Source organism: Diadema antillarum, unplaced genomic scaffold, assembly GCF_040938485.1.
Source record: "Diadema antillarum isolate AM-2024a unplaced genomic scaffold, OU_Dant_1.0 seq00002018_RagTag, whole genome shotgun sequence".
In the NCBI taxonomy this organism is placed as follows: Eukaryota; Metazoa; Echinodermata; class Echinoidea; order Diadematoida; family Diadematidae; genus Diadema; species Diadema antillarum.
The window spans coordinates 364,197-384,480 of record NW_027272673.1 but is presented as its reverse complement, the minus strand read 5'-3'; the positions used below and the strand labels follow the sequence as shown (position 1 = coordinate 384,480).

Here is a 20,284-nt window from a genome sequence, read left to right as displayed (position 1 = left end):
GAGCAGCTGGACCAACCTTAGTGCAAAAATATTCAATCTATCCATTCTCTGCTTGTGGTACACTTTTTCCATTTTCTCAAACTGATGACAGATAGAAAATGTCATCTTTACTCATAACACTTCACACAAATGTTATCAAGATTTATTGTGACATGTTTCTCTTTGATGATGATGTCATTCATATGCCCTTTTTTACGGAGTTCCTTTCTTGCTAAAAAATGGAGTCAGGCCATCTAAAGCATACTTGGTCACTGCATGCACCACTGATTCCTGGGTGGCTTTAATTTTTCCAACTTTGAGAATAAACTGGTCCTTGCAAAGTCATCAACACACCAAAATGCTGTCTCTTCTATTGCAAATTCAATATATCTAAATTGAAGTGAGGTTGGAATTCACCGATTTTTCCCTCTTGACGAGTGACAGCCCCAATTTCTCATCACTTTGCTCTTGACTGCAAATTCCACTCCCAATTTGAGAAACATATTCATGAAAAATATGGAACATGCAGCATTTTACATGAAAGGAAAGCTGTTCACCAAGACTGGAGTGAAGCAAAGCAGTCAGAGATCAAAGTCAACGGTCAAGGTCAAATGTCAAAGGAACATCTCACCTCCTCCCTCCTCTCGTACTGCTCCACAAGGTTCTTGAGCTTGGATGCCAGCTCGATGTTCTCTTCCTTCAGCTTGATGTTGCGGGTGTGGTTATCCTGCATCTGGGTGGTGATCTCATTGATGGTTTGCTGATGGACAGCACAAGACAGACCAAAGAACAAGCAAGTGATTCATTAGTATAGAATTAGTATAGACAGAGGAGCTGTTACAATGCATCACTGGTTCCATTACATTTGCTCCTGTGGCAATTGCTCCCACGAAGTATCTGCATGCTAAGCTAAACATAAATCCTGCCCACAAACATAACCCTAACCCTAATCCTCATCCTCACATCAAACTAAACCTAAAACTTAATCACAACCTTAATGACTGGGGCAATTGTCGCAGAAGCAGATCGTGTCATCTGCATCACAACAATAAAAGACAAGCAGTAAGATCAAATCAAAACTTGGAAGTCCTTGACATATACACATACAGACACATAAAAGAAACGAAAACAACAACAGGTCATCAGACTAAAAAATAATCTTACGTCCTATAAAGTGAAGTGAATCGCAATAAATGGCCATACTGGATAACAGTCTCTGGTTAAGTGGGTGAAGACTAATAGCCAACAGCTAACATATAGAGTCAATGAAAATAGATATTATTGTAAAAGTGGATATTTTTGTGTGAGTAATTTTTCAGGCTTTGACGGTTAAGATGAATGTCATGTGTTTCTAATTTTTTGGAATCAAAACATTAAATGGATGGTATAGTATTGGTGGAGATAAGGATTGGGCTTTTAACTTTTTTGCGAGATAAAGCACTTACCAAATAGTGTCGAGCATACCATTCTAAAAGGAATTCAAAGTTTATTTGATGAAAATCGGTTTCGGAATGGCTGCGACATCGAAAAACAAAGTAAAACAAAGCAATCGTAATAAAAGGTAGGTCCTACCTTTTATTAGAATCTCTTTGTATTGGATATCTCAGCCAGTTCAAAACCAATTATCATCAAATAAACATTGAATTCCTCTTAGAATTACACACTCTTTCACATTTCATAAGAGGTTTCTGATCATCTCACCAAAAAAGTTAAAACCCTGAATCTAGGTCTCAACCAAAACTATAGATAAGATACTAAAGCTTTCATTAAATTGATTCTTTCATTGCCCACTGTGTACATTCGACTAGCATAGGCCCGCTAAATCAGAATTGCCCATTGGCAAATATGTGCACTGAAGCCAATCACGGTATAAGTCCTACTCATAGACTATGATGCTGGCAAAAAAAAAAGTCAGTAACCGCTCTATATTCTTCTCCAAATGGGGCTACTTGCAAGAGCCTGTTGTGTGAGCTTTTTTCTGAGTGTTATGGGTATGCATGATGTCTCTGAAATCTCACCTGAAACTTATTTGACACCTCTTTTCTCTTCTCATCTTCTTCTCGTGCTCGCTGTAAACTCTCCTCCTGTAAGGAGAAACAAGGATAAACTATGCATTACTTCCCAATGCCACAAGTATTGCAAGAAGGATGGCAACTGTTTTTGGGTATTCTTTCATTGTGGCGCACCTTTTTTTTTTCCTGTGTTTTATACTTTGGTGTACTTCTTGATTTACACTTCCTCAATAACAGAGTGGAGTCTCCCCTTCACCCAATAGTTCAGAATCTCATCTGACAAGAGGTACATGTAACTATAACAAGTAGCACACCTGCTTCAAAAGCATCATTAATCATCACCAACTGTTAACACATACAATAAGCAACATAAAGCAAAGCCAAACTGTGCACATGATAGCTGCAACAAAGAGCACTGCACTGGATATCATTTTCTTCAATGTGTACTACTTGTTCATATATTGTACGGTGCACTCCCGTTATAACAAAACTCTCATGAGGAGGTAAAAGTCAGTTTCCAAAACTATCACCTGTAATCATCTTTCTAATAGTTTACTATTCTGCTGTGACAAAATGTCAGTATAAAGGAAGAAACTGCTGGTCACAAAGACTTTGTTATAATGAGAGTCGCCAATATTCATAAATTATCCCCCCCCCAAAAAAAAAAAAGAAAGGAAGGAGAATAGAATCTTGCCTTGATTGTCTTGTTGTGTCGCTGTAGCTCCCGACACAGACTCTCCAGTTTGCTCTTGGCCAACAGCGCCCTCCCGTGCTCGCTCTGGAGGTGGTCCCGCTCACGCTGTATCTGGGAGAGCTGCTTTGCCTGGGACTTGCTCTCTCGCTGCAAAGACTTGTGCTCCCCGAGCTTCATGTGAACAACAACAGAGGCAGGAGGATAACAACTTCCAAATGTTACTTTTGACTACATATCACTCCAATACACAAACAGCTTCAAATTGACTTTGTATAGTGGTTCCTATTCATATCTGAAAGAAACTGTGCCCTTGAATGTCCCACGAAACCAATCAGACAAAAAGCAACAGGTTAGTGAATATTTGCATGAGACTGAACAATTGCCAGGACAGTTTTAACCATATTAACAGCCTAATGGGGAGTCAGAACAATCTTATTAATGATAGCACCACTTGTGCAATGAGCTATGCTTCTGTTTGTAAAATTTCACTAATTTTGTGATTACATTGAAGCATAAATCCTTCTGACTCTTCTCACACATGATATGGCTATATCATTTTTCTTTAAGTCAGATAACAAAGTAGACAAAAATCCAGTATTTTGGCTTCAATGTATGCACAAATAAATGAGGTATTTATATGCAAGCAATGTGAGGTCATGTGGTCAGACCTTTCTCTGAGATCCAATCAGGCATGATTAACAAAACAAAATGCCTCAGATGTCTATGACAAATACGAAGTAAAACTGTTAAATTCAATGCTTACCAGCTCAGCGTATTTCTTGCACAAGGCAGCTATCTTCTCTTCAGGAGTCTCTAATCCATTCAAGGCTTGCATGATGGCACGACTCATATGCTCAGCATCTTTTCCTGACAACCGGAGTGATGGTAAAACTTGTCATCAGCAACAGAGTACTTATGTGAGAGTTCTTCAGGTGGGAAAACTGACTTCAAACATCAACACAAACTGCGTGACCATTTGGCATTGATGGCCTAGCTATCACAGGAGTAATCTTGAAATATCACTTTTTGAGTGAATGGCTGCAATGTTCTTATATTCTCCTGAGACCCCCTGACAGTACCATCACAGCACAATCCACATCAGAGCTTCAACTGTCACAATATTCATCATTAAACTTCTCACAAGGAAGTTATGAAAGGACAAGTCAACAATCTAGTATAAAAAAGACTCTGGGTTGAATGAATTGAGAAGGTTCAGATGAGGAGGCTCAGATGGAATGTGAAGGCATCCCTACGTAACAGAAAGAATAGTGAAGACCTTCTCCAGTCAGTGAGCCTGGTAAGGATAGGGCAGGTGATAAGGAAGAGCACACCGAGATGGTATGGATGTGTGGCTAGGAGAGTAGAAACTCAATGGATCCAAAAAATATTACATTTCCCAGTTGCTGGAAAAAATCCACATGGGAGACCCCACAAAACATGGGATTCAACAATCAAAGAAAGCTGAAGATAGTCTGATGCTACACACAATTTGGAAGTAGTAAGCAAATAATCAACGTTGATGAAGGTGATGGGGCAAACTATCACTTCCAAGGCGATCTGGATGTAGCTATCTTTCCGAAGTGCAGCTGAGGAAAGATAGCGTACACATTCAGATCGCCGAGGACGTGATAGTTTGTCTCATTGCCTGAAACTAAAAGTTGATTATTTGCTTTATATTCCACATATGGGTCCTACAAATTCCCATTTTATTCCACATCTGAAACCGTTTTAGCTGTCTTTATGTATCCTTAGGGCTTAGGCTACGTGTGCGTGTAGATGACAAAACAATGAATTTGCTGCGCGCACCGCGCGGCACCGAAGTGAAAGTGCGTTGTACTCATCTTGCGTTAAGACTGTGTGGACTGTGTGGAGATCAGCGAAACAAAAGGGACTATCAACATAGAGTGTAACGAACTTTTCTTCTCAGGTGATGTAATGGGCAAAACTATGCTTCATCACGTGATCAGCTCTGGACCAATCCTATTGCAACATTCTCAGTATGTGGAATATAATTAAAGATATTTTACCTTTCTTGGACTTTTTCCCTTCCTTCTTGGTCTCCCTTGCCGTTTTCCCCTCCACCTGCTCTCCCGGAGTGGCTCCTTTCGCTGGAACCGTGGCACTGTCGCCACTCGCCATCAAGTCCACGGCGGGCAGCTCTCCGTTCTCCTGACTGCCTGGCTCGCTTCCAGAAGCAGCTGCGCCTCCATCATCTGTAGGGTCATCCCCACTCACAAAGTCTTCTTGAATAGTATCTACAATCAAAAAAGATAAAATATCATCATGCTTGATAATGGCACTGAAATCTGTTGACACTACCAAATTGATAATACAGAGAGAGAGAGAGAGAGAAAGAAAAAAAAAATTGGTGAGAACACTTTGTGGGTGGAGAAACACACAAAACAAAGCAGGTTTGTACATGTATGCGCGCATTTCAATTCTACACGAAAGCCAATTCATGTTTGGTATCATTCAGGGTTCGAAATTGGCGATGGTCCGCTGGCCATTGGCCACCCAAAATCATGGCGGACTAGCTAAAAATCATAAAATTCTGAAGTAACTAGTCCGTCTGGCTAGCCAAAATATTGCTTCAGTGTCAAAATTGATTCTAAATAGTCCGCCTGGCTAGTTAAAAAAAAAGTTAAGTGCGACCCCTGTCATTCCTTTTCACTTTTGTGTTAGAGGAAAACTAGGGTATGAATTCTGTAAACTGGTTCCTTATAATGAACTGTTGCTTTGAAATTGCACTTGAAATTATACAGAAATTAACATCCAACTTTTATGGAATTTCAAGTTTCTGTCACTGAGGCTAGTTTCTTGGTCTCCTTTTCAGAGAGAAATGCTTCCGCACACAGACAAGTGTTAGCCCATTGAAGACTAGTCCCGAGTTTACTTGGGCAGGTGTCAATAGGAAATGTGTGTCTTTAATAGCAAATGCAGCTCGTCCCCAACGGGTTTAGTTAAGAGATCAGCCCACCTTCTTGCGTGCTCAGTGCATCTGAGAAACTTTCTGCCACATTCTCCACGGCAGCAGACTCCTCAGGAGGCAGGTCTGGGGCATCCCTCTCGCTGGACAGGTCCTCGCTGGTCAGTTCCGCCGAGCTGGACTGGAGTGGGGTCATCTCACCTGTTTCTTCCATTTCCAAACTCTCTGTCTCCTGCTGGTTGTTACCCTGTGTAAACTGCGCATCATTTGTTGCACGCCAATAAAAGTATATGTGTATTCATGAGTGAACCAGAGTGGTGACAACTTTACACTGTGATGTTACTTGTTTTGCTACTGCATAGCTACAATTGTGGCCTTTTTTTTTTCAAAGTGCATCAGTGCAAGGGACTTTCGAGATTTGAGAATAAGCTTATCTTTAATGATATGGGAGAAAGCTGAAACTGCTCCTACTGAATACAATGCGAAAGTAAGATGCATTGAACAGAGCTCTGCTGATTTACCTTTTTTTCATTTGTCGCCACCAAAAGATGGTAGCAGAGTTTGGTTCATATTCAAAGCTGCAAGTTAGTACTGGTAATAGGAAAGAGGATAGCTCTCCAAAGACCTTCTTGTTCTTAGAGCTTGCATCATGATGGTGGCTTAACTTTATCTTTAAAGGGATAGTACAGTATTGGTGGAGATGAGAATTGGGCTTTTAACTTTTTGCGAGATACCAAGAAAACACTTTATGATATAGTAGTACAGAGTATACCATTTTAAGAGGAATTCAAAGTTTATTTGATGAAAATCGGGTTTGGAATGACTGAAACATCCAAAAACAAAGTACAACAAAACGATTGTAATAAAGTGTGGGTCCCACACTTTATTAGAATCGCTCTTTTTTGGATATTTCAGCCATTTCAAAACCATTTTTCATCAAATAAACGTTGAATTCCTCATAGAATTACATGCTCTTTCATATTTCATAAGAGATTTCTCATTATTTCACCAAAAAATGTTAGAAACCTGAAATTAGGTCTCAACCAAAACTATATGATCCCTTTAATGCATGTGTGACGACCCTCAGCTCACTTCACTTGCAAATACTGTGACAGCAAAGAGGCCCTTGACAAATAACTGGCTGGGAGGCTACATAATTTTATACCAGTTGGAGATGTTTTCACTCTAATATTCTTATGTGGGGATTGTTCTCATACTTTTGGTGAGTTTTACCTGACCTGTGGCTGAGCATAAATTCATGTTTTTTTTCCTTTTTCTTCATTTGAAATACAATTTTTGTTTATACAGTGGTGCCTACCTGTTGTAGTTTGATGAAAAAGCAAAATATACTGTGGTACAGTGCACACTGCGCATTTTAATTTCATCAGTCAAATTTTAGACTTTTTGACTTCTTGAAACAGGTTTAATGCTCATTTTCCATTACAGTTTTGGTAGATTTCTATACATTTCCTTTGTTGGAGAAATTGAGTATTTCACTTTTGTTAATAACGAATTGAAACTGCAGACACAGCGATTGACCACTGACCCCAATCATTGACACACTGTTTCATTACCTTAATTTTGAACAAAGTACGGGTTCTGGCTTCCTACTTCTTCCTACGCATAAGTAGGGAATGGAATACACTCAAGGAGGATCCAGCTGACTTCTCATAATTCTATGCCTTCCAAAAGGCAGTATAGGAAGTCAAACTGTACCGGTAGCAAGTATTCCTACAATTAATTTTTAACTGCACCTCACTGCAAAAAAGTCCACCGAAAAACCTATGATCTGTGCTCACAGTTTGTTTGAGTGCACACGACTCTGCAGTGTGATTAATCTTCAGATCCCGAAAGGATACGCTACAAACGTAAGAAGAAGAAATTGCCGAATCACACCGAGTAGTTCATCTTTGACTTTGTATCATATTCATATCGTATATTTGTAGGTCAGATCAGAGAAAACATGGATCTACATTTTGAATGGAATGGGGAGGTGCTTGAATCATCATGTACCAAAGAGACAGCAACCCTGCTGATGAATGTATGATAGATCACTTCCAATCAAAAGTCCTGCATCCCTACTAGCACAGAACAAACTGATACGCATGCATCATTGATGGTAAATGTGACCCGCTACAACAAAATGGTCCTAAAGTCGCGCAAGGTCGAAGCCGTGAAAATTGAGTTTGAAGTCAGAGCATCAAAATTGGTCAAAACTTACGATTTTCTGCATTTGACATATTATTAGAGTCTGACATGTTTTCTATCATCTGTCGAAATTTTGAAGTAAAATGATGAAATGAAAGACCAAAAAATAGCGTTTTTCTAGGCCATGTTTTTTGGCGTTTCAACGAAGCAGAAACTGGTTCGAACATTTGGATTGAGCGCCACACATAGGCTCCGCCCCTAACAACGACCAGAGTGATCTCATTGGTCAGTTTGCTGCTTGCCGCTAACCGAAGCGTGAAGCTCGCACACTGCCCAGTCAACTGGTGCGTGCTGGCGGGATGCGCTATGCCCAGCCGCTTCTCCTGGCATCCTGGTCACTGATTGGTCGGTGAGGAGACCGCCGACGCTGTGTTTGAATGAGCATTTCGGGGGTTGCTAGGGCTTACCTTCTATTGTCCGGAGGTGAATACTGACTTGCGTGTCCCTTGATCGTGATTGCGTCGCAAGGAGAACTTTTAGGGCGCTTTTCTCAAAACAGTGATTTCTCAGACGTCTCGACATGCTCTCTTTTAAACATCGGTATCTCCGCAGCCGATTATTTTTATGAGATGTGTTATATATCAATTTAAAGCAGAAAGATTAGGGAATTGTGTCATGCACTTTTCAAATAATTGACCTCGCCCAACTCTATGATCATTTTGTTGTAGCGGGTCACAAATGATATGTAAAAACTGGCACAAGTCTAGACAATTCTGCAACAGGAAATTGTGTTTTGAGATTAAAATCAAATGTAAAATAGACTTGCAATTCACTCATATCCACAGACACCAACTCTCCTGCTTTCAACGGAAGATCTCCCACCGAAAGCCCATATTTGCAGAATCTCCTGTTCCCCCGCTTGAGATTTAATTTCTCCCGCTTGAAATGATTTCTTACTTGATTTCATTGTATGTTGAAAAATAAGCCTTAGATAGCATGAGAGAGCATCTAGAACCCTAGACCGAAAGGAACTTCGTGCTCGTGATGTGCGCTTTGCGCACATCAAGTTGGGGTCTCCCGTTTGCTAGGGGTTTCAGGCGGGAGAATCTCCTGATCAGAAGTTCAAAGTTGACCGAAAGATCGTTCTGTAGACCTATCTGGTCGTCGAGGAAATGTTCCGCGGAGACTGCGTCTGGCTTCACGGATCCCCTCCTTATACGGAGGAGAGCGATAACGTCAAAAATGTAAAAGACTCCTCCGGACAGACGGATCTTTCTGTCTAGATCAGAAGGTGCTTATTTGGAGTCTCTGCATATCAAAGGCACAAAGCCCTGAAAGGGTACACTGCAAGCTGTGCTGTATAGTAGCTGTGTGTGTGTCACTCACTGTGTCGGAGTGTCGGTCACAAACTTGGTGTGTGTGTGTAAATTATGTCTGAACCTCTTTACTTAACTGCTTAGAAATCTGAAGGGAAAAAAAAGAATCTAGTGAGAGAACATTTTATCTTTTCTTTTTAGGAGAACGGGCTTAAAAAGTTCGAACAATGCGATTTGATCGTCCAGCAAACGCAACGACGATGAGCGAGAATAGATACGGCGCGGCAGCATGGCAGTGCAATCGCAATGGTGTGTGTGGTGCATGGCATGGTGAGAGCTTGGCTGCGCTCGACGCATCGGCATCGCATCGGGCACAGGATGTAAAATCACGCCAAAACGGTCTCGACTATATTTGGCTATGCTATGTTATGTGTTATTCGCGCAGTCGATCGAGGACAGTGAGCTTTCATTGAAGTCATGGACATTATATGAAAGAAAACGTTCACTTACCAGACGTGATCAACATCCACCGTAGCTTTTAGCGAAATTGTTAGTTATGTACGTATTGTAACGTTATACATACGATACAATGTACCGTTTTCAACGAATGCGCAAAAACTACAAGGTGAAATACGGGGAAACTTACGTGCGAGAGGATGCTTCCCATGCTCTCCGCCATCGCAATTTTCATCCTGTCTGCACACTGCCCTCTCCGTTCAATATTGGTGCATGCGCATGAGAGCGCAGTGATGTTGTTGATTGGGTCAACGGTGGATGGGCACATGCTCGACTTTGCTACTGAGTGAGTTGTTTACAAGTACTTCGTATTAATTACAACGTGATATCTGTCTTGCATATACTGTCATTTTCCGCATAAAGCCGTTACATGACAAAAACTGCTTTGGAAGTTATAATTTTCAGTTATTTTTAAATAGTATTAATGTGTCGTAATTTGTTAAAACTTTGTGTGAATGGAATCCAACGTCAAATTGAACGAGTGGGACTACTAATCCTATCTGAGTTCGAACTTCGATTGACAGATTGCTACATGCTGTGAGGTGAGCTGACCGAGCTCGACGAGCTGAGCCGAGACCAACATTGACCAACAGCCGCCCTGCCGCGCCGTCGACCGTCGCCGGCCCGCTTCTACTTCTAGGTCCTACTCCTAGACGTTGTCATTCTGCGTTTTATGAAATCGGCTTCAAAATTACTTACCGAAAAGCGTCTTGAACACTAACTTATTCATCATGGGAGAAGACAAGTCCACGAAGAGCGACAGTTCAGTCGGTTCAAACAGCATTGAGGAACCAGAATACGGCAACCAGCTCAAGATTCTAAGGCGCAACAATCAAATCCATGAACTTCAAACTCTGATAAGAGATAAGTAAGTTACTAACTACAGTATTATACGCAAGCGTCGTCGCGTCGCTTCGTGTTTGAACGTCAAGTCAGACAGAAATACCAGGGGTACGCCCTAGATCCAGGAATCTGTAGAGGGGGTGGGCTGCAGCTGTGGGGGCACTGCGCCTTTACAAAATTAGAGGGGGGCACACATGCCTCCCTCCATTTTTCTTTTTATTTCTTTTGTTTGAAAAAAAAAAAACTTGATATAAAGATGGGCATGCACCTGGTGCACCGCCTCTCCTCCGTTCTGCAGCTGGATCCGCCACTGAATGTCCTAACCTGAATGCAGTGGTAGAAGTCCGTCAAAAACTGTACTACTGTAACTGTAGTTGAATAATCATTTGTTATAATGGATTCCTCACATATTGTTTATTTTCACATAGCTCCTCTACATGTAGTCATAAAAGCTAGTGACAGCCCTGGGCTAGTCTTTTTGCAAAGGCAGCTCACAATCATTTGTGGACGTGCACAGTCACAGCTCGCTACACTCGCTGTGGGAGCGGAGCCCCGATCCAATCGCTGTGTGTGTGCAAGTCCATTGCGAGCTGCCTTTGCGAAAGGGTAGCTCTGGACTTGATTGTAGCCTATGGAAAAGAGGGTGAGATTCACTGTGCTGTGTCCTCTGCAGTGACAGGAGTATGTTGATATACTTCAAATACTTCTCAGAAAAGATGCTATTGCAATGGATGTAGACTCTGAAGCCCTTGCGATAGCATCTTTTCTGTCTTGGGACAACTCTAAATTGGTATCACCAACTCATTTAAGAAAGTATTAGTTTCCACCGTAGCGATTCACCGGAAAATTATAAATAATTGAAAAATACGGTAAAATTCACGAGGAATTGCTTTTGTTGTCCCCGCCGAACGAGTTCGAGCAGGGGACTATGAAACGGGCTCCGTACGTGTGTGTGTCTGTGCATCCGTGCGTCCGTCCGTGTGTGCGTCCGTGTGTGATCAAAATGTTCAATTTGCTACTTCTCTGTCATTTATGAGCCAATTTTGATTCTGTTTGCTTTATATGATAGCACTACATGGGAGCTTTAAAACTTCTACACAGAATTTCAGTTGTGACCTTTGACCTTGACCTTTGACCTATATTGTACATTTGCTACAAAATGCTACTCCGCCATTTCTAACCCGATTTCGATTCCGTTTGCTTTAAGTGATGGCACTAGGTGAGGGCTTCAAAACTTCTACACAGAATTTTGACCTTTGACTTCTTTGACCTTTGACCTTGATTTTTGACCTATATTGTACATTTTGATTCTGTTTGCTTTATATGATAGCACTACATGGGAGCTTTAAAACTTCTACACAGAATTTCAGTTGTGACCTTTGACCTTGACCTTTCACCTATATTGTACATTTGCTACAAAATGCTACTCCTTCGCCATTTCTAACCCGATTTCGATTCCGTTTGCTTTAAGTGATGGCACTAGGTGAGGGCTTCAAAACTTCTACACAGAATTTTGACCTTTGACTTCTTTGACCTTTGACCTTGATTTTTGACCTATATTGTACATTTTGCTACAAAATGCTACTCCTTCGCCATTTCTAACCCCATTTCGATTCCGTTTGCTTTATATGATGGCACTAGTTGAGGGCTTCAAAACTTCTGCACAGAATTTTGACCTTTGACTTCTTTGACCTTTGACCTTGATTTTTGACCTATATTCTGCATTTTGCTACAAAATGCTACTCCTTCACCATTTCTAACCCGATTTCGATTCCGTTTGCTTTATGTGATAGCACTAGGTGAGGGCTTCAAAACTTCTACACAGAATTTTGACCTTTGTCTTCTTTGACCTTTGACCTTGATTTTTGACCTATATTGTACATTGGCTACAAAATGCTACTCCTTCGCCATTTCTAACCCAATTTCGATTCCATTTGCTTTATGTGATGGCACTAGGTGAGGGCTTCAAAACTTCTACACAGAATTTTGACCTTTGACTTCTTTGACCTTTGACCTTGATTTTTTACCTTTATTGCACATTTTGTTACAAAATGCTACTTCCTGTGGGGACATATATTACGCACCGCGTAATTTCTACTTTTCCTTGTTGTTGTTGTTTTTAGATAAAAGGATATATATACACTGTATCATAAGCTTTGGCTATTCCCTTCGCCGTCTTGAATAAAGACTAAGCGCTGTGGACATCATAACCTTTGGATATTCCCTTCGCTGCCTTGAATAAAGACTAAGCGCACCGTGTTTACAACAGAACACCTGTGAACATACAGAAGACAGTGCTCTTCTTTGTATAGCGGTTAGTTTCGATACAGAAGTATAGGGATATAACCACGAGACCAAATTGGTTAAGAATTCATTTATTATGACTAAGCTACTCATTTGGAAATGCTATCATAGCTTGATAAGCATATCTATGCCCAACAAACAAAATGACACAAAAAAGGTTTTGCCACCTCAGGTGGTACCTATATCTGGCCTGGCCCATGGACTATATTGTTATTTTTCAAAAAATGGGGACAATATGCAATGTTTAGTTTGAAGAGTTTAATACTAATAGAGGAATGGAATGAATATTATGTTACATTTATAGTAGAGTCAATAGACAATTTGACCTATTCATTACACATCAAAGTTCAATATTTGGGAAAAAATGTTAAACTTTAAAGGGACTGTACAGTAGTGGTTGAGGTGGGGATTCATGTTTTGAACATTCCTAAGACTAAGTGAGATAATGAGAAACCTCTGATGAAATATGAAAGAGCATGTGATTTTGAGAAGGTTTCAACGTTTATTTGATGAAAATTGGTTTTCAAATGGCTGAGACATCCCCAAAAGTGATAATAATAAAAGGCGACATGCCCCACCTTTATTAGGATCTCTTTGTTTCACCTTGTTTTTGGATATCTCAGACATTTCAAAACCGATTGTCATCAAATAAACTTTTGATACCCCTTAGAATTGCATGCTCTTTGACATCTCATAGAGTGGTTTCTGAATATCTTGCAAAACGTTAAAAGCTAAATCCTTACCCCGACCAGAACTGTACACACCCTTTAAACAGAACACAGAAGTGCCTTTCTTTTAACAACTTATACCTCACAAAATTAGCCTCACTTTTGGTGGCTTGATTCTGTCTTGACAATGTGAAAACCCGAGAGCTGCGGGTACAGTGAGAGGACATTAGACCAAGGAGATCACAATATAAGATTGCAAATGTTCCTTCCCCACAAAATAAGATTGCAAATGTTCCTTCCCATCAAATAAAAGATACAATGAAAGATTGCAAATCTGCAATGATTGTAGTAAAACTGCTTATTCATCTTCAAATGTATTCAGTACAGTGTTATATGTTCCGAGTACATAAAAAATATTGTGTGGTTCTCTGAATGTCTTCTGCATTATGAAGGAGAAACTGATGAAAAGGGGATAAAGAAGAAATAGAGAATTTAAGAAGAAGGAGGTGGTTGCTGAGCTGAACTGAATTATAGATGTAGAAAATATTCGTTGATGCCATCTTTCCTTTTCCAATACAGGACTACATCCAGGGGAGATTTTGTCTTCTATGCCAACAGATTGGTAAGAAATGTGTTCATCCAAATTTCTTTACAAGAAGATATTCTGATTATCCTAAAGATACACTGTAGCTGTTGATTACATAATTTCTACGATCACAAGATAGATATGTACACATGTTACTGTATTCCAGGGTACTTTTCACTGTATATTATATTGAGAATGCCTGATCAATACATTAAATAAAACTATAATACTGAAGTATTTCTGTTGATAGAACATCCAGTGAAACTGTTTTCTTATATGGTTTGTTTTCCTCTGAAATCTTCAGTTGAAAAGCCACCTATGACTAGAATCTCCGTTCACGCACACACACACGCACAAACACTCACACACACACACACACACACACACACACACACACTTAAATGTTGCTTTTCTTTTTCTTTTTAACCTGCATGCTATTATTAAACCCAGATGCAGCTTTTGAAAAGTGTAATCTTGATGTCCATAAAAAGACACCCTGAATATGTGCAGCTTCCTAGAAAAAGTGATATAGCCAGGTAAACTGGATGAATAATTGATCCCCAACCATTGTTTTTGTTGTTGTTTAGTTTAACTTGTTTCACATCGTGGCATGCTTTAATGCCAGCTGTAATAGTATGTGTTCTGCATTCAATAGATCAGGCTGGTGGTGGAGGAGGGACTGAACCAGTTGCCATACAAGACATGTGAGGTTGTCACGCCAACAGGCCACTCCTTCGAAGGGGTGGAGTTTATCCATGGCAACTGTGGGGTCAGCATCATGAGAAGTGGTAAGGTCATCACTCTTGCATCATTGATTTATTTGTTCTTCTCTGAATAAATTTGCATGTAGTTATGATGATGGTTATTACTTGATGAATACTTCACTTTACACTACAGTACCAGTATTACGATTGTGATCATCATTCTTGTTTAAAACTGTTATTACATGTATTGTTATTTTGTTGCTATTATCACAATTTTTATTTAATAAGAATTGTGATCATCATTCTTGTTTAAAACTGTTATTACATGTATTGCTATTTTGTTGCTATTATCACAATTTTTATTTAATAAGAATTGTGATAATAGTAACTGCTCTTACATCTACCATTGCTCTTTATTGCAATTGTCATCTTTATTTCATACTCTGAAATTGTTGTTTTAACAGTTGAATTACGAAATTCTGTTCTTATTGTCCGTAGGGCTATAAAAGAAAAACAAAGAAACAAACAAAAACTTTCCAAAAACTTGGTAAAGACAATTTGTTTGTACTGAAAAGGGGCAATTCTGATTAGTGGTATTTGTGACCTGACCGGCACAATTAATTTGTATTCTTCAGTGCAAATGCTATGACAGGAAATGAATAACGTGTCGGTGATTATCAAACCTGATTTCTGGGGAGTTTCTTGTTTGAACTTTACTTGCACACCCATGATAATAATGTATTTGTGCGTTTGTGTGGAAAGGCTACAAAGTTGAACAATTTTCCCACAATGATTTCCTAGAAATCTCAGATTGCAATATTTATGTAGGTGTATAATTGTAACAACTTACTGACATCAATATTAATTTTCCTTTTTTTTTTCATACAATAGCAAACTACAATATGTAGCATTGTTTCTACACTCATGGTAGCCTGTTTCCTCAATCCAGAATATTAGCGCTCCAGTGTATCAATATTAGTATGTCAGTTTTAATAGTCCTGAAAGATACCAAGCAGCAGATGACACATTGTCTAAATAGTTTATGATTTTATACAAGTAACTGTATCATGTTTAGAATAGTGTATCAACCAGTGAGAGTATCCCTTTTCATGAAGACTTCCAATTTACTTTCCCATTGAATTCAAATGTGTTGCAATCCCTTTAATTACTACTACATGCGCCACTCTGGCACTGTCGAGTCCCATAGGCCCGGTGTTGTAGCTTCTCCTTTGTTGGGAGAGGCTGCAGTGCCAGGGTGGTGCATGTACAAATAGTAGTCTTGGCGCAGACTCCTTTACGACCAACAAGGGTTTGTGCCTGCAAACTAGGCAACTCCCATTACAACAAAGTCCCTCGGACAGGCAGTTTTCTTTGGTTATCAAAATCTTGTTACAGCCAAACATATCAAGTACCAAGGTATATGAATATACGTATAGATAATAATTTAGGGACCCGACTTTTCACTGCAAAATGTTGTTGTTACCATGTTCATGGTAATGGGAGCACACTGTGTTATATTCTTTTTCATGTTGTGATGTCTTTTTAACTTGCTTTTCATGTAATATGCCATTTAGTGACCATCTTCCTCTCAACAACATTATCTCACAGGGGAAGCAATGGAGCATGGGCTCAGGGATTGCTGCCGATCGATACGCATCGGGAAGATCCTTGTGAAGACCAACGAGGAGACGGACGAGGCCAAGGTCTACTACGCAAAGTTCCCGCCCGACATCAGCAGGAGGAGGGTCCTTCTCATGTATCCAATCCTCAGTGAGTAGGGCATACATTGTATACCCCAAATACCATATCCACATTATGCAGGGTGCTACTTACCTTCATGCCAACTTGCCCAGGGTTTCCGCCACTCATGTTTGGACATGTAAAAATGAATGGGCGCAATTACATATACCAGACACTTGTCCAAATGCTTATTATGGTAAATAGGAAGAATTTGGTTAAATGCCCTGTGTCATAATGACTATGAAAATCTTTTCATTTCCACATAAAATGAAAAATCTATGCCTTGCACGATTAGCTGCATTAATATATTGCTGTATCAACTGGAATTACATGAATTGATTATGCATGACAATGAGATAAGCACTATGCAAATGTCTAATATTTCCTTGATCAGTTTCATCCCCCTCTGACCATGTAATTGAAAGTTGAAAGTAGATGTCATTCTATCATGCGATATACAAAGGCAACTTTTACATGGATGAGCATTTAATAAGCATATTTTTTCTGACGCAAACAATAAAACGTATGTTGAATAGATGCCAATTTTGTCAAAAGGGAGTTTACTTTTTGATAGCAAGACTATCATAGAATAGATTTGATCAGAGGAAATGTGGCTGCTTGTTTTGTAAACTTTTTAATAATAAAGGGCAATTGTGGTGACTGTTAACAAAGATTCAAATGAATGATGTGAACCTGTTGCTAACAAGCGTGACATTTCTTCTTATGAACATATCTCTTCTTCGGATTCATAGACTCTGGAAATACTGTGATCCAGGCAGTAAAAGTCCTTCAGGAGCATGGTGTAGTGGACAAAAGCATTCTGCTCCTGACATTGTTCTGCACTCCCAATGGTAAGAATTGATTACCCCCTGCACACTCGTGCTCATCTTCATCATCCTTTTACGTGTACATGCTGTTTAATAGTAAGGTGCTTCACGTGTGAAAGCGGTATCCTGTCTGTGTTGGGGTACTGTATATGTGTGTGTGTGTGTGTGTGTGTGTGTGTGTGTGTGTGAGTGAAGAGAGTCAGTTTCACTCCACCTACCTCTAACACACACACACACACACACACACACACACACACACCCCCCACCACAGACATGACACTGCTTTTGAACTACAACAGCATGCAAGTAAAATGGGGGGTGGGAGGAGAAATCAAAGTAAAAACCAACAAAAAGTTGAAGGGGTCAGTGCAATATAGTGCCAACCCACACAATAGTCATTTTGAGATAAACGCTGTTGAATGTTTGGAAAGTCCATACATTGTACATTATAAGACATGAATGCATGCATTTTTTACCATCTTATTGGGTGAATTCAAATATGATATTTTCACAGAGGTTAGAGTGAAGGATAATGATTATGAAAATGCATGCAACTCAATTTTGACAGAAGTGTGGGTTAGCACTATATTGCACCGACCCCTTCAGTTGCATGTGCTGATTTCATACGAGGACTCAAAATAGGTGGAACGGTCAACCTAGTCTATCTTGAGTTTTTTTTTTTATATTTTCTGATAGAGCAATTCTCCTATATTATTGTAAAGTTTGGGATCATTAAACAAATAGGAAGTTGTTTTTTAGCAGTTTTTCTAGAACAATCTCTTTTTGTAGAATAGTGTGATTAGGTGTGTCTTTATAGAGACCCCTTTTCATTTCTTAAAAATCCTTGACACAATCTTCACTTTCAACTCTAATAACTTTTGAAAGGATGGTGCTACTGCTTTGAAAGTTGGTGTTAGTCAGGGATAGAATGGGTTTAGAGCATGCTCAATTTCAGCTTAATCTGATAATCCCTTCATTGTTGTTGCTATGGTTTCTTACATCCTGTTTCTTGTCCCATTCATTGCACAGCTACATTCAGTGTGTAGCAGGGCTTGTTAAGATTAAGTGCCTGAATAGAACCTACACTTCAGAGCCTCTTTTCCAAGCACACAATTTTCCAGGTTGTGTGCTTTCTTTTCAATATTCAGATAGGTTAGAAAAGTCTATTTGAATTGAGTTTACTACACATCATTTTAAAGCTAAAAGTTTGCTCTTTCAGAATCTGCCCTGAACGAAAAATCCATGTCTGGCGACTTTTTGTTGGTTTTGTGATGCAGGGTCACATATGTGGCACCGACGGTAACTGGAAGAGAGAAAAAAAAGGGCAAAGTTCTGAAATGAAATATTGTTGGCTGGTTCCGTGAGTCCGAGGACCAAGTGCAAGACTGATAGTACCGTTACATGTATTGATATCACATTGAATCTCATTCTGATGTCAGTAGTCATAGAGATAGACATGTAATGAGATTGCTGCAATGTGCATCACATTTTGTAGTACTGATTGTTTGAAATCCTCTTCCCCCCTACCCCCCCCCCCCCCCGACACCTTTTGCTAGGCGTTCAGTCAGTCATCAAGGAATTCCCCAACATCACCGTTCTCACCTCTGAGGTCAACCCAGTCCCGCCCAATCACTTTGGACAGAAATACTTTGGCACAGACTGAGTCATGGAGACAGTGGCAATGACAAGTGATGTGTGCTTTGAACTGTGTCATGATGGAATGCATTCACGAGGACTATGACAGACCAGGATCTGGAAAGTTTAGAAGAATTCATGTGGTCCGGAGAGGAACCCCTCATTGCCAAATGCCTGTCAATGGACCTCAAGTGCTGCAGAGCTTCCCTGCCAACGAACACGTTATGATAGTAATTTCTTGTGGGATTATTGGGTTACAATACAAATTTAGTAATCATGGTGGAAACTGAAGATGTACATCCCATTGTTACGGTTTTTATTTTCAACTGCCTGTGAAATGAATTTCACTGAACCCAGACAAGAACACTTTCCAAGATAAGCGTTGACAAATAAAAGCATAGTGTGGAGATTTAGGAGAATCCTGTCATATCAAGGTTGTGGGGTCCAGCCAGTTTACTTTGTTGTATTGGTACACTTGGAACACACCCAAAAATTCACACTGTATGTACATGTTCTGCTCTGATATGGTTACATACATACAGTGCCAGCAGTATTCATGAAGAGGAAAAGGGAAATTCGACAGGAAATGAGATGGGAAAGAAATCTATTTAACACGCTAAACCATGTTGTCAAATGCTCTCTTCGTTTTGGGGGCCCAGATATATCCCAAAATAAAAGAAACCATGAATTCCCATATGTTATTAGAGGTAAAAAGCACACCCCCCAAATTTACACTGTATGTACATGTTTGCTCTGATATTGTTATATACATACAGTGCAGTATTCATGAACGGGAAATGGAAAATCTTACAGGAAATGAGACGGGAAAGAAATCTATTATTTTCGACGTATTTGTCAAAGGCCTTTCTTCATTTTGGGGCCCAAAGCTGTCCCAAAATAAAAGAAACCATGAATTCCCATATGTTAAGAGGTAAAGGTTAGTTGGGATGTGATGATTTGCTTCGCTAAAATTAAGTTTTCTTTATCTCACCCCCCCCCCCCCCCCCCACCCCGTACAAGCATATGGATATCATGTTTGCTAGTGTAATCTTTGTGCATGTATTCAAAACGGGGTAATCTCTTGGAGTGGGATCACACTATTTTTGTGTATGTATTTACTTGGCCTGTGAAATTTTATGAGCATAACTCTATGGAATAGGTACATTTATATGCACATTACCAGTTATTACATAAAGTAATAGGTACAAACTAAGTTGCAAAGAAGTATCAAATAAGGTGATTTTAGTGGGGAAAAAAGGTGAAATTTACATTAGCTTTGTTTAAACATCCAGTTGATATCCTAACTACCTCCTGTCGAATTTCAGAGTCTGTGAATGAAAGTTTGCACACTTTTTTTTTTCTTTGCAGCTCATTGCTATACATGTA

At 39.7% G+C, this 20,284-nt stretch overlaps 2 protein-coding genes across 2 annotated transcripts in view; one reads left to right on the top strand and one right to left on the bottom strand.

Annotated features, from left to right (window-relative positions):
• Positions 1–9,766, bottom strand: part of LOC139713629 (uncharacterized) — a 38,787-nt gene extending 29,021 nt beyond the window's left edge. The window contains exons 1-7 of the mRNA XM_071625336.1: positions 9,722–9,766; positions 5,663–5,867; positions 4,713–4,940; positions 3,449–3,552; positions 2,686–2,856; positions 1,998–2,063; positions 611–739 (exon numbers count right to left, since the gene is read on the bottom strand). Of these exons, the coding sequence (XP_071481437.1) occupies positions 611–739; positions 1,998–2,063; positions 2,686–2,856; positions 3,449–3,552; positions 4,713–4,940; positions 5,663–5,867; positions 9,722–9,766 (948 nt within the window). The remainder of the gene's footprint in view (positions 1–610; positions 740–1,997; positions 2,064–2,685; positions 2,857–3,448; positions 3,553–4,712; positions 4,941–5,662; positions 5,868–9,721) is intronic.
• A 556-nt stretch (positions 9,767–10,322) lies between these two features.
• On the top strand, positions 10,323–19,029 carry LOC139713623 (uracil phosphoribosyltransferase homolog). The gene is made up of 6 exons (XM_071625329.1): positions 10,323–10,459; positions 13,986–14,028; positions 14,648–14,780; positions 16,305–16,466; positions 17,189–17,287; positions 18,820–19,029. The coding sequence occupies exons 1-6, from the start codon at positions 10,323–10,325 to the stop codon at positions 18,924–18,926; spliced, it is 681 nt and encodes a 226-aa protein (XP_071481430.1). The 3' UTR covers positions 18,927–19,029.
• Positions 19,030–20,284: the final 1,255 nt, after the last annotated feature.

Excerpts from the sequence above, each read along its gene's own strand:
- LOC139713623 (XM_071625329.1), top strand. The coding sequence starts at position 10,323 with ATGGGAGAAGACAAGTCCACGAAGAGCGACAGTTCAGTCGGTTCAAAC. Across the intron at positions 16,467-17,188 it reads TCTCATGTATCCAATCCTCA|ACTCTGGAAATACTGTGATC; the intron begins GTGAGTAGGGCA and ends TCGGATTCATAG. Across the intron at positions 17,288-18,819 it reads ATTGTTCTGCACTCCCAATG|GCGTTCAGTCAGTCATCAAG; the intron begins GTAAGAATTGAT and ends ACCTTTTGCTAG.